Source organism: Terrapene carolina, unplaced genomic scaffold (genome assembly GCF_002925995.2).
Source record: "Terrapene carolina triunguis isolate 2854851 unplaced genomic scaffold, T_m_triunguis-2.0 Scaffold231, whole genome shotgun sequence".
Taxonomy (NCBI): Eukaryota; Metazoa; Chordata; order Testudines; family Emydidae; genus Terrapene; species Terrapene triunguis.
The window spans coordinates 14,178,679-14,193,025 of NW_020664582.1; the positions used below are offsets into that span (position 1 = coordinate 14,178,679).

At 44.2% G+C, this 14,347-nt stretch overlaps 1 protein-coding gene across 1 annotated transcript in view; it reads left to right on the forward strand.

Moving 5' to 3' along the window:
* The first annotated feature begins 271 nt into the window (after positions 1 to 271).
* Positions 272 to 14,347, forward strand: part of PPM1D (protein phosphatase, Mg2+/Mn2+ dependent 1D) — a 39,241-nt gene continuing 25,165 nt past the window's right edge. Inside the window, exons 1-3 of the mRNA XM_024211240.3 lie at positions 272 to 931; positions 11,179 to 11,407; positions 14,057 to 14,181. Of these exons, the coding sequence (XP_024067008.1) occupies positions 469 to 931; positions 11,179 to 11,407; positions 14,057 to 14,181 (817 nt within the window). The 5' untranslated portion in view covers positions 272 to 468. The remainder of the gene's footprint in view (positions 932 to 11,178; positions 11,408 to 14,056; positions 14,182 to 14,347) is intronic.

Sequence of the window (14,347 nt, forward strand, 5' to 3'; positions counted from 1 at the left end):
TTCCCACCCCGATTTTTCACACTTGTTAACTGGTCAGTGGTCACCCTATAGAGAAGCCTCTGAAGTGGACCTAGGACCAGCAGAAGCTTTTAACGCCCTGCCCGCGGCTGCGGGGGCCACAGCTGGTTACAGCGCTGAGCGCTGCAGAGGGACTCGCGGACGGGCGCAGGGGGCGCTGTTTCGAACGGTGGCGCTGGAGGTACAGTTAGCCCTGGCGTGCGGCAGGGGGCGCTGCGCCTCGGAACTCTCAGGTCCTGCGGGTTCCATCGGGGATTGTTACATGAGCGCCGCGTTCCGTGTCTCGGACATGCCCAAACAGCGCCTCGAACATAAACAATAGTCACCGGCCGCGGCTGGAGCTGCTGGCGGGGGAGCGCGCTAGAGCCGCTCGGCTGGAGACCCCGCGCTGGTTCTTTGGGGGCCTGCTACCGTCGGAGAAGCGGCTCCAGCCTCGACCCCGGTCCCCCCATGGAGGGTCTGTACTCGCTGGGGGTGAGCGTGTTCTCCGACCAGGGCGGCAGGAAATACATGGAGGATGTGACCCAGATCGTGGTGGAGCCGGAGCTGCCGGCCGAAGGGGAGGAGGGCCCCGCTTACAAGGGCGGATCGGTGCCTGCAAGCCAGCGGGCGGCCGAGTCCAGGGCCAGGCACGACCCCCTGCCCGCAAGCTGCCGGAGGAGAGGCGCTAGCCCGAAGGCGGCGGAAGAGGAAGAGCCGTCCCCCGGCTCCAGCCGGTGCCTTCGCCGCTCCGTGGCCTTCTTCGCCGTGTGTGACGGGCACGGGGGCCGGGAGGCGGCCCAGTTCGCTCGGGAGAACCTCTGGGCTTTCATCAAGAAGCAGAAGGGATTCTGCTCCGCCGAGCCGGCCGAGGTGTGCGCGGCCCTGCGCAAAGGCTTCGTTGCCTGCCACCGGGCCATGTGGAAAAAGCTGCGTAAGTTACAGGCGCTGCCAGATCGGTTCAACTTCTCCCTCGCTTCTGCTCCTAATCTTCACCGCCCCTCCGAACTGTTATCAGGGCGGCAGCCTCCCCCCTTCCTGCTTCTCCCCCTGCCCCTCCCATTTGGGAATGGGCTGGGCAGTGATCGCCTCTGTCCCCCCCCCCCCTTTAAGGAGCAGGACAGTCGCCTTTTTATTTCTCTGCCTGCTACTTTCCCCCTGTTCCATCCAATTTGCACCCTCGACCTGGGGTAAAAGGGCAGCACCTGTCTCTTCTCCCCTCCTTTCCCCCCCATGCTGTCCTATTCTCACACCATTTGGAAACAGGTCAGTATCATCCTGCACTGGGAACAAGACACCACCAAGTTTCTCCGTGCACTATTATCGAGAATGGGGGAAACACCCCGGCTTCAGCCATCTCTTTCTTTCTTCACTTTCGACCCCCTCCCTTTTTTTTTTTTAACATACTGGTGAGTTATATGGTTGCAAAGTTTCCCTCCATTGCTGGTGGAAACAGGATGCCAACTTTATCATTATAATCGTTTCAGTCTACATGTGGAGAGACTGCAAATGTGTCTCTGGGGGAAAAATGGTTTTCTGGTTCGATCAAGACGTTTGGTAAAGATTATTTGGGGAAGGGAAAGGACCCCATGCTGTGAGGAGACATTGTGATGGATAGAAAGGCACTAGGTAAAGACTTTGGATAAAAGAGGAGAGGGTGATTGTGAGGCTGTGTGTTGCCTTGCTAACAATGCAAGTTGGAACCCCTGCTAAATCTGTTCTGTAGATCTTGTTATTTTATGGAGTTGTGCATGTGATCACCTCCAGGCTTTCCTTACCTGGAATGCCCTGAGACGAAGGGGGAACTTCATTTAGTACCAAATGGGTCCCTTCTAAAGGACCTGGCGGACATTTTTCCTCAATTGCCCCGTCTCCAGTTCTGCCCATTGATTGCTGATGGAAGGATTCAAAGCATGCCTGCTGCAACTGGGATTACTATTTGTTACTTGTTTTACTATTTGAGTATCTGGGAATATTCTCAGTACGTTCCAAAACAAAGAGCACAGTCCCTGTGACGTAAGTGAGTGTCCTAATTATGCAAGAGAAGAGGGAAAGATTTAGGTGATGATATTATCGTGCATGTGATGTTTCCTCACACATCTAGTAGGTGAGACTGCAGAAGTAAATTTCACGAGGATTTTAAATGTGGTGAGGGTTGTGGCTTATTGATTAGTCTGGGGAGGCTTTATGCATATGGGACAGCATGGAAGAAAAGCATGAAGACAAAGGGAGTATGAAGGCTGGCAGGGAGAAGGGAACACACAATGAGACCAGGTCAAAGTTGTAGGCAGGAGTACTGTGAATATTGGGCCTTGAAGTCAAGGATAAATTAGGATTCCATGCACAACACAGCAGGGAGCCAATGAAGTGATTCAAAGGGAATGACATGGTTGAAGTAACAGTTGAGACTTTTTGCAAAAACATTTTGGACAGAGCAGGGTTTTCAGGGGTAAGATAAGTATTGGAAAGATCCTGAAAGAACAGGTTGCCATAGTGGGAGTGGGGTGTGTGGGGAAAAGTGGCTGTTGGGGCAGAAAGGAAGGAGTGGATTTTAGAGCTATTGTAGAGGAAGAAGCAGCAGAACCTGATCAAAGCCTGGATATTAGGGAAAAGAGAGGAGTGGCAGCTGACCCCCAGATTATGGGCTTGCATGACAGGAAGTAGGGTGGTCATATGGACCCAAACAATGGGGAGAGAGCATGGAGGAAAAAGATAATGAGCTTGTTTTCTAGTTGTCTCCCTGCTGAGTGTGGTAACCAAAGGTGGTTTTCATAGCATGTGCAAACCCCCCCCCCCCCAAAACACACAAAAACAAAACTATTGACATGATGTAGGAAATGCTATGAGCAACAACTGGTGAGTACCAAACAGAGCTTCTGATATATAACTGTTCTAAACAGTTTTCGAGGACAGCTTAAGCCAGGGCACTGTCTTTTGTTGGTAGTTCTGTAACTTCTCTGTAAGTTTTGCAGTAAGCCTTCCTCCCTGATTTCTGGAGCACAAACTTGCTAGCTTTTGCTGCAGGTGCAAGAAAACTTGAGGTTTTCATTCAATAACATATTCAAATAAATACTCCATAGTTAAGCCAACCTAACTCCAATGTAGACAAAGCTAGGTTGATGGAAGACTTCTACCAGCAATCTAGCCTCTTGGAGAGGTGGATTAACTACAATGGTGGGAAAAACCTTTCCCGGCAATGTAGGAAGCAACTACACTGTAGCAGTGTGGCTGCCCAGGGCCGTAGCAACAAAGAACGTGGCCCCCTCCGAACGGTGGCCCCCTCTGAACATACGTCCGGGCGGGGCCCCTTACAATGCAGAAACTGGAATGCGGTATTTATTTTGCCACTTTTAGGGGCCCCCTTCCTTGTGGGGCCCCCTCCGGTCGGAGGGTACGGAGGGCGCTCGCTACGCCTCTGTGGCTGCCGCTGTAGTGCTTGTAGCGTACGCATACCCTGAGTGACTGTCCATGGTTACCGCCAATAAGCCATTGACTCCGATATTTCCAAGCTGACGACCAATGTCCTGCAAGAGGGATCTGTCTTTGTTTTGTGGGCAGAGTAAAGCTGAGGTAGAGGAGCATTAAATTGGATTATAAAACTGCTTCGATGTGTAGCAAAAGCTTTGTTGATCGATGAGGAAAGAGGGTCAGAAAACCAGCATGGGGAGACTAGAAACAAAAGTTTGGTTTTTTTAATACTCTTCCATGTAATTGCACAACTGTAGTAACGTTATTAGTTTTTCTAACACTGTTTTGCCCATTTAAAAAACAAACAAACAAAAACTGCTCCACAATTTATGTAGGGTTTTAGTGATATTTTGTGTGGAAGGAAGAAGAGCTTGCTGTTTGTGTGTGTGTGTAGAAAACAATACTTACCATCTTGTTGTTTTATTAAATTTCTTGCTACACAGTGACTACAACTAGCTTACGTGTAGTTTAATGGCAGGCTTAGAACACTTGCATTCCCTGGAACAAGCTGTTCCATTCCTGACAGAGTTGACTGATCTGATTCCACGCTTTCCAAGGTAGGTGGGTTGAGTTCTATGCAGTCTGCTGTCTGAGTCTTTTGGAGGAGACCTTAAACAATGAGATCTTGTTTTAGTCTGAATGGAAAACAAAACAAAATAACCACAAGGTCCTTTCTTCAAGAGAAGGGCTTTGTTCTCTTGTTCTTGTTCAAAATTTCTCTTTTCCTCACTAATGTGCACACTGGGATGGCTGCACTCCTTTGTAATACAAACTCCAAGGTGGTGTCTGTTTTGTCAGTTGGGGTGGGGTATTTGTATTTGTGACAGCTGTTTAATACTAACTACTAGTAATGCGTAAATTTCTAGCTTGTCAAGCCCTGAAGGATTTTCACAGGTGGAAAGAGTAGGCACCTGTCTTAACATGTCTCCAAACAAGTTTTCAACTTGCCCATTTTAAAATTCTTCATCGTAATGGTTCAAAATAGTGTTCCTAAATTGCTCTGGACCATTACTGTAGAGTACTGTATGTAGCCTTGTATATAAAAAGCCTGGTGAAGATTTGTTAACACTGTTAACCAGTTTACACACTTCTAATTTGGGGCCTGTCTATGCCAAAAGTATTAGCGCATGTTAGCACGTTTGTCTTCTGCTGTTAAGGACATCCCAAAATCTAACTCCTTTTAAAACAAATTGATACTGTGCGGGAAGAAGTATCTGAGCCTATAACTATTAGGCAGGTGATGGTGTTAGTGCACAGTTGCAGCTATGTTGTAGTCGGACGCTGACACTGAGAATATAATTGTATGATTTAAATGTAAATGTTGGGATATAGATCCACAGAAGCGAGAAAACTATTGTTGAATTACATTACTTGGACATAACAGCAGTTTCTCATTGTTCCTCTGTTGCCGAACATGTAGGAGAGATTATGTTGTTTACAGGCAGTGCGGGTATAATTCTGAGTGGTGAATGCAACTGTGTGGTGTTGTTGTCTCATCTCAATATTCCTCTTTTGATCACTGTCAACTTAGTGCACAATAAAGTGGGCAATAATTCGTCAGCGTAATGCTGTACAACTTTGCCTTTATAGTTGGGTCATCTTGATCTTGCCTTGCAATAGTCCTCTAACTGTCAGAAAAATCCCTGTTTATAAAGAATCCTACTGACAGTCCCTCAATCTTAAAGGAACTAAGACCCCTGGTATGCATTGTGTGTGTTTTTAAAACAGATTATGTAAACTTCTTAGGATAGCGTAATTGAGCGAAGGCTCCTTTTCAGTGGCCAGGTAGGGAAGAGGAGGGAAGACGCAAGGAACATTTGGGAGCCATGGCAGTATTTTGAATGAGGGATAGCAGCAGTTGGAACCAGGGGCTTGGGAAGCTGTTGCAGCATTTTGTACAGGGAGAAAACCTAATGCTGTCCAGAACAGACAATGCATTGTGGCTTTTAACTGATAAAGTGGCATGTGCTCTCAGTGCATCTGATTTAGGAAAAATGGCTTTTGTCCACCATATTGGATTATCTGGAATATTGGAGTCTGGTATAAACACAATGCACTGGACTTGTTTTGTCAAAAGGAAACTTGGTCTTACATTTCACGTGTCCACTTAATGAAAGGGGGGGGGGGGAGCTTGAAAGATGCATGTTGCTGGGTTGAGATAATACTCAGTGGCAGGCTACTGAAGTCCTGTTGGGACCTGTGATCCCACTGAAACAAATACTGAACTTAAGCCTCAGTTCCAGATCACCAGATCAGGTGTGGTTAGGTTGGTGTGTCAGCACCTGGCTTCTATACACTACAGAAAATCTGAAATTACCGTGAGAATCCCCACTTATCTGACACAGCTGTTTTATTGCAGTGTATCCTTTAAGGCAACTAGCTGCAGCTCAAGAGTTAGCTGGGGAATGGGCCGCATGAGAATAGTTGTGTAGTCAGTGGTGGATACAGCGTCATACTTAAAAAAACAAAACAAAACCCACAAACAAACAGAAAAAGTTAGGATCATTTGTCTGACCATCTGGTGTTGTGGTTGTAGACACACCTGTAACAACCTGTTATGTCTTTAGTTGACGTTTGGCAGGATGAAAAAGAAATGTACATCTTTATATTTTAGTAATCTTAGTCTTGGCTTGACCCTCGCTTTGGAATTAACACTGAAACAATTTGTACCAAGAGTCCTTGGAACTTAATTTGGAAATAAAAGTGCATAGCTGACTACTCCTGAACCTTTTATTTAGTGTAAGAAAAACAAAAAACACTGGATTGGTGTTTAAAAACAGCCATTCTGCATTAAGGTTATGAAAATCCTGATTTTTTTTTTAAGTGGTTAAAACAAGGAAATTGAGTTAAAACTGCTATTCTTCTTAACGCTGGGCTTTGTGAGGGTCTTAAAACAATGAAGGGAGGAGGGGCTCTGTTAGCCAGCTTAAACTTGATAACCTAATGACGAGTGAGATTCAGAGTGAAATGGCAGGTAAAATCCACCTTGCATTAGCTAACTTGAGTTAACAACACTCCACTACCCCAGTGAAAATAAAGCCGAAGTCTTTTACAAGTGTTCAGCATGACAGCACTTTTCTAAAGTAGGCAGATATCCTCATTTTATGAAGTGAGAAGAAACTTGAGGCATGTAAGTGCCTTGCCCCAGAGTCATAGTTTTTTAGTAATTGATCTGGAGTCTTGACACATCCACTGATGTCTGATCAGGTCTGCGTTCTTTGAAAGTAGTAGTATATTAACAGAATCCTTAGTTCTTTGTTTCCGACTATATACAAGTCACTGAATGCTGCATGTCAGATCCATTTTGGGCTAACGCTCATGGATAAACTCTATCACTACATTTGTTTCAGCTTTTTTAAATTTTTTTTTGTGTGGCCAATGATAATGAATGTATTGCTTGCCCACAGAACAAAGAGGATTTTAATAATTTGTGTTTACTAGTTAAAACGCATCTCTCTCGTAGTTTGAGATAGCATGATCTGAATATCTGAAGAAAGTCCTATTCTAGATTATATTTAGTATTCACCACTAAAACAAATCAAGGCTTAACTTGCTTAAGCCCCTTAATGTAGATGGACATAGGTGTGGCTTAGTGAGAGCTTAAAATCATGAGCTCTTGCTGTATCTGTTTTGTTTTCAAATGTGGGATTTTGGTTACAATGCTTTTCATTTTACGTAAACACTAATTTGATTGTCTAATACATTTCTTTTTTGCTAAAAAGGGTTTGTTGCAGCTAATGAGTTCCTACCAGTGTATGTTGTTGTTGTAATAAATGCACAGGTTAAATGGAAATGAGGATTTCAGAGTTCTGCCTCAATCTCACCATTTTATGAGTGTATTAAATATATCCACAGTTGTCATGCTTGCTAGACAAAGCCCTTTTGGTCCACCTGTCAGGTCAAATGCAGTTTGTGTTCAATAATTGGGGATGAAATTGATATCTAATTAAATTTTTAAATGGGGAGGAAGTGGTTTCTGCTGGCTAAACACACAACTGTAAGTTAGGACTCTGGGGTTCTTCTAGACATAATTTTGTCATCGACTTGCTCTGTGGACTTGGACAAGCCTCATTTGCAAAGTGGGTGGAATAGTAGTTGTCCACCTCCCAGAGATCTTGGGACATAATGTTTGTAAAGTAATGTTTGATCCCTTGTTGAATAGTGCTATAGAAGTACACAACACGTTGGCATGTTCTGCACCTAGAACTTAGGTTGACCTGACTACATCGATCAGGGCTGTGAAAAACGTTGTGCTCTGAGCACCATAAGTTTGGCCCACCTAACCCCTGGTGTAGATGTCTTTAAGTCAATGGAATGATTCTTCTTTTGACATAGTTCCCATCTTTCAGAGAGGTGGACTATCTACATTGATGGAAAAACTCCTTCTGTCGATGGAAGAAGCCTCTACACCACAATGGTACAATGGGACAGCTGCAGCGTGGTAGCTGTGTGGCTGTAGTGTAAACATATCCTTATTGTCTGAAGGCTCCAGTCCTTTTGTTCAGTTAACAGAAGGTGAACAGTGGGAAGGCACCTAAACCTGTACAAGTGATAACCTTCAAACAACAGAATTTCTGGACAAGAATTTTAAAGATTATCCATGTCTCTGACTGAAGATTTTGATTCCAAAGAGAATCCAAAAAACTTTTCTTTTTTAAACAATGGCTAAGAAAAATGATAATTGGTGCATTGTGTTTGAATGCAGCTGCTCGCGTTGTTTTCCTGACTCTGCCTGCACACATTCCTTCTAAATGTTTTATCGGCTTTATCTATACTGGTCAAAGTAATATTTCTCTTCAAGATTTCATTAGTGGGGGCCTTTTCTCCACAGTTGTTGTTGGTATAGTGGAGTGCCAGCTCTGCTATAGTTCAGGTTTAGAATAGCGTTCTATTTCATGCTGGACTTTTTAAAGTGCTTTAAAATCTCCAATGTTACTTAGCCGTGGTCTACACTGGGGGGGTGTCGATTTAAGTTACGCAACTCCAGCTACGTGAATAACGTAGCTGAAGTCAACGTACTTAGATTGAATTACTGTGGTATCTTCACCGCGGTGAGTCGACTGCTGCCGCTCCCCCGTCGACTCCGCCTGCGCCTCTCGTGGCACTGGAGTACAGGAGTCAATGGGAGAGGGCTCGGGGGTCGATTTATTGCGTCTAGTCTAGACGCGATAAATCGATCCCCGCTGGATCGATCGCTGCCCGCTGATCCGGCTGGTAGTGTAGACATACCCTTTGATTCCTTTGAAATTTGGTGAGCCTTATGGGGGAAAGGGTAGGATTAGTGATCCAAATTTGGGGTCACTTGAAAAGGTTTCTTGAGGTACAGCTCCCCCTCCTTGGGGGCGGGGAGCAGCTTTTCTTAAGATTCATGGATTCTACCAGGGCTGCAGTCCTGGCACAAGGGTCTTAATTGCTCGAGAGTTAACCCTAGAGAGTGCATGGCACCCAGTATCCCTGGGGGGAGCAAAATTGCAAATGGTATTCGGGAGAGAGTTTAGCTCTCTAGTTAAGCATGTGCCTAATTCTTATGCACCAGATGGATTACTGTGCACACAGAGTAGCCAAAAGGTTTTCTAGCCTGCCAATTTCCGTTGCAGCTGGTCAGCTAAAGCGTGTATGCAGAATCTCTTGATCCTGATCTACCTTCAGCCAATGTTCAGTTTTCTGCCCTTGAAGTGATAAGGTTTGAAGGCGTGTTGCTAAAATCTATTTTTAAAATAAAAATAAAAATGGGGAAAATGCAATCAAACTGTTTTTGAAAATAAAATAAATTAGACATGTGAATGCTTGCTGGGAGGTGAAGGAGTGGAGGAATGGGGGGAGTAAGTGAAGAGGTGTTTGGGACTCCAGCGAGGGGAGGGTGGATTATGGTGATAGGGGGTTGGGGAGAAGGGTTGGAGGGCTCAGGTGAGGGGGGATGAGGGTTCTTCCCTTTTAATGATGTAATTCTCCCAGGTTAAAGCACCTGGTTTCAAGGCCTAATATGCTGATCTTGCTGTATGTTTTCATTTCCATCCCAGAACATATGGAGGCTGCAACAAGGAGCATAGTTGTCTTGAATGGTTCGAGAAGTTGCTGGAACCTGAAGATAACGCATCCTCACTTTACTGATGCTTGTCGGATTAAATAAATGTATCAGGTTCCTCATGTTGGTTTTGTTCTGTTATTAAGTGGAGGCCATAGGAAAGTACATACTGTACTAGGGTATTTACTATACTATGGTATTTCTGATAGGTGGAATATATACTGCAGTGGAGCATACTGTACTATGGGAAATGCAAACTCTTTAATGGTAACCATTGTAAGTGTAAATTGTAAAGTACAATAGATAAAATATGCCAGAGAACCGAATCCCCTTTCTAAAGAGTTTATGGTCTAAAGACATGAGCAGGTGCAGTGCAGAACAGGCATAAGATGAGGTTGCTGTTGACAGTTGGCTTCGTGGAATGGTGACCTGTCTGATGTTTGAAGGAGGGAGGGAGGTTGTGGGGCTAGGTGTATCTTAACTGGGGGGCTGCCCCAAACATTAAATGGGCTGTAGGAAAAAATCGTCAAGTCAGGAGTGTAGATGAAGTAGACAAAGGGAGCACAACTTTTGGAGCAGGAGGGGAGCGTAGGAGGAGATGAAGATAAATGTTGGCAGTGGCAGAGTGGTGACTGAGAAAAAGCAGGAATTTAATGTGAAGAGGTTTGAATTTAATGTGGAAGGGGAGGAGGAAAAGCCAGTGTAGATATTTAATATGCGTTTAATTCTGAATTGGAGGAGTATCTCTTGAGTAGTAAGTTTTACATGGGGCTGTGGGATAGCAAACATAAGAAGCCTGTGCAGTTCTGTCCTCAATGTGGACATGTGAATAATTTCCCCTGGGTGATGCAAATAGACAATTTATTTTGAACTACTGTTCAGAATATATTTAAAACCAAACTACACATAGATATAAAGGCAGTCATTCTGTTCCCTGTAAGGGTTTGTAATGTCCAAACAACTAAGTGACCTGATTTATCTGACACTCCTACAACTTCTAATAGGGAGATGAACATTAGGCTTCACTGAATCTTGGGAGATATTCTCACCTAACACCATATCTCTTATTTTGTGTGCTTATTTCCTCCAGCAGCAGTCAGACAACTAAACCCTGGGAGATGCCTTTCAAAATCCCACCTCAGTATTCTGACCTCAGTATGGATTATTTTTTATTTTTTAATCTGAAGTTAAATTAATTTTATGCTCATAGAAAGGAAGAACATGAGGGTATTGGTTTGAACCAGTCATAATGTGGTCATACACACACCTCATTGTAATTTATTCAGACCTCTCGGACACACCCCTTACTCTTGATCTGCTATGCCTCTGCTTCCTTGGTTTTTGTTTCTTCATGAATAGAAATTAACAACTGTGCTAAAATCTGTGGGTTTTATTTAATGTAGACAGAGGAGACTATGAAGGCCATTTTCACTGTGACTTGTGGTAAGGCTTGAAACAGATGAAGAAGAAACACCTATTCAACCACTCAGTTTCTAGTTTGACTGACACTGGCATGATTTGGCCTGAATATTACTTATTAATCCATTCTTGACATCATTACAAAATATTTTTCTTCAGGTACTTGTAATATCTTGGGGCTTTTTAAATAATCTCCTAAGCGGGGGGGGGGGGGGGGGTTAATGACAAGTTTCAGAAAATAAAAATGTAGCTTTTATTTCTCATTGCAGCAGAGTGGCCGAAGACCATGACTGGCCTCCCAAGCACATCAGGAACTACCGCCAGTGTGGTAATTATCCGTGGGTCAAAGATGTATGTGGCGCATGTCGGAGATTCAGGAGTGGTGCTGGGAGTCCAGGATGACCCCAAAGACGACTTCGTTAGGGCTGTGGAGGTGACACAGGACCATAAGCCTGAACTTCCGAAAGAAAAGGAGAGAATCGAAGGGCTTGGGGGCAGGTAACTCTGTGTTTTGTTTCTCATTTCAGTTTTTCATGTCACCATCCTTTTCCTGCTGATCGAATGGGTTCAAGTCTACTTATGCATTCGCAGCTCGGTGAACCGGTTTGAACGTTTTTTTTCTGTTTCTGCCATTTGGGCTCTGACTATCCAGTGGGTTAGCTGTGGGGAAGTAGTTATGTTCATTTTACTGTTTGGTACTAATGCCATTTTCCTGGAGGTTTATGAGATGGGGTGATTTTTGATTTCTGAATGGAAGCCCAATGAAAATCTCCAAAGTGAGAAGTATATTTGGGGTTCTGAAAAAAGTGGGAGGGGAAGGGATGGGTGGTTGCTGACTGACCTTGTTCTCCTTGGCTTAAGAGTATTTGAAAGAGAAATTTGTTTCACCATGTAAATATTAACTAGGAGCTGTAGAGCGCCTTTTCTATCAAATGAAGAAAATATTAAGGTTTTGGTAGCAACGTAGTGTTCATTTTGCAATTGGTAAGGCCTCTATTGGAATACAGTACCCTGCACTGGCAATAGATGGTATCTTCCATATCTAATTAGGATCTATCTGCTCTATAAAAGTAAAATTTCTGATGCATTTTACGTTGCCCTAGAGGTAACAATGCCAGCTGTAGAACAGGCCTTGCAAGACTTTTCTTTAAAGAAAACTAAGATCACAAATGAATAACAGAACATAGATATATATTTAAACACTGTAAATCTGAACATTAAGTCATAGTATTTGAACATTGCTACCTCCTCTACTTGCCAAAGCTGAGTTTAGGTTTCTTTTCCATGAACTGACTGATGTTAAAACATCCCAGAAGGAGTCGAATTGCAGTTCATGCATGTTCCCTATAACTGAGAGGTAGGGGAGCAAGCAGGAAGCCTTGTCAGATGGCACCAGTGCTGTGAAACAAACCTCAGGGCTCGAATCTGGCACAGCTTCACAGGAGCCCTATGCTCTTTTGTTCAACAGTACTGCACCAGATGGATGGGCACCGTTCCCTTCTTTTAGCAGTTCAGAGCACAGAGATCACTGAAGGCTTTCCTGTTGACATCGTTCACACAAGAACCTTGTCAGCTCATTAACCTTCAGATATTTGTGTCTTTAGCAGGTGGAAGCAGATCAGCTAGCTGCATTTGGGATAAGAGGTTTCTGAAATGATAACTTGCTGTTTCACTAGGTTAGTGCCTGTAGCTGTTACAGGTTTCCAAATGTGCTTTTCTGTCACTGGCTGAAGGACACGGAATATATTTTGAAGTTCCTAGTTGCAAGTGGGCATTTCCCAGAATTTCCTTTTTTACAGGAGTGGTGGGGATTGATATTGTCGTCTTGTTGGTGGTCCTTCAGCTTTTCCCAGAGTTGGTGACGAAACTGGCAGAGACTGCCCAGCTACTCCCAGAACTGTGAGACGTGCCACTGGGCAGGAGTATAGTGGGATTGTGCTAGCAGGACATCTTCACTTCCCGTGAGAGAGAGGGGAAAAGGTGATGGGAGAAGAGGAGAATTGGATCTGCTAGTCAAATTAAGAAAGCTTCCCCGCTAAAAATCTGTTTAAAAGTCAGTGTGGGATGGGATCTTCTTCCAGGCAGAAATAACATTAACATGATTTGGCCCTTAGGGTTCCAAATGGGCATGGTGAATCTGAGGATATAGTCTTTGTGATCCTTCCTCCTATGCAAATCACACCATGCCACGCAATAATGGGGCTCAATTCATCACTGATGTAAGGGCTTCAAAGTCCCTGGAGTTGCACGTGGATTAAATGTCCTACAAGGAGTTTGGAGGCTGCTCCATAGCTTTTCAGTGTCTAATTGCCTATGGCTATTCCATAAGTGAAGCTAGCTTTGGTGCCTGGTCCATAGCTTCTTGGAGAGTAAGCTTATTACCAAGCTGCACCAGTGCCTTTTCCCACTACCTCTTCTGGGTATATGGCTCATCGCCTCTCACCACAATAAGCCTCTTATTCCACATAGCTTCTCCTTCATGTCCCCAATAACTTTATGTGAGCGAACTAATTTCACTGCTCCACATCTGAGAGCAGGTGTTAAAATTTAAATGTAGAGCTGTTTCTTTCATTCGGGCTTGAGAGCAGATGATGACTGTTGTTATTTCTGCCTCCTGTTGCTACTCTAGCAAGAAAACCTCTACATTAAGACTGTTTAAGGTGGCTCTTTTCAATTTTTTTTTTTAAAACCACTCACTCCTGCTGCTGATGATCAGAGCCATGGCGAGTAGTAAAAAACGAAAGAGAGAACCCTAAATTACATTGCCCCTTTGGGATTTGACATTGATGTTATACAGCCCAGCATCTCAGGGGAACAAACTTTCAGTTTGTCGTCTCCTCTGATGTGAGGGAGACATTTAGTGACATTCAGGTGATCAGCAGGAAGCCAAAAATCCCCATAGCTTTTCATCTCTTTTTCTGTCCCCTTTGCCTCGTCTGCCAAAGCTGGGCTAAAAACCTCAAATTTTCACAATCTCACTGTGTTCTGAAGGATGCGTCTACACTGCAGGCCTTAACCGAGGTCATAGCATTAATTCCATACACAGTAGGGGTAACTGTTTCTGTAACTTAAACCATACAAAGTCAGCTGGGTTGTGACTAATTGTTTTTTTTTTAATCTCCACCCCTTTGTTTCTAATACCTCTAGTGTGATCAATAAATCTGGTGTGAATCGGGTTGTCTGGAAGAGACCTCGACTGACTCACAATGGCCCAGTGCGGAGGAGTACAGTCATTGACCAGATTCCATTCCTGGCTGTGGCACGAGCGCTTGGTAAGTGGTGTCCAGGCCTAGCACCGGAGAAGTAAGATCCCTAAATGTTGAAGCCACAAAACAAGCAGCAGTATCTTTTTATAGAAGGGAAGATGTCCCTGCATATAGAGCATCAGAGCAGTGTGAATAGAGAATTTCCCAAATAGAGCTGAAGAGGGTTTGGCTT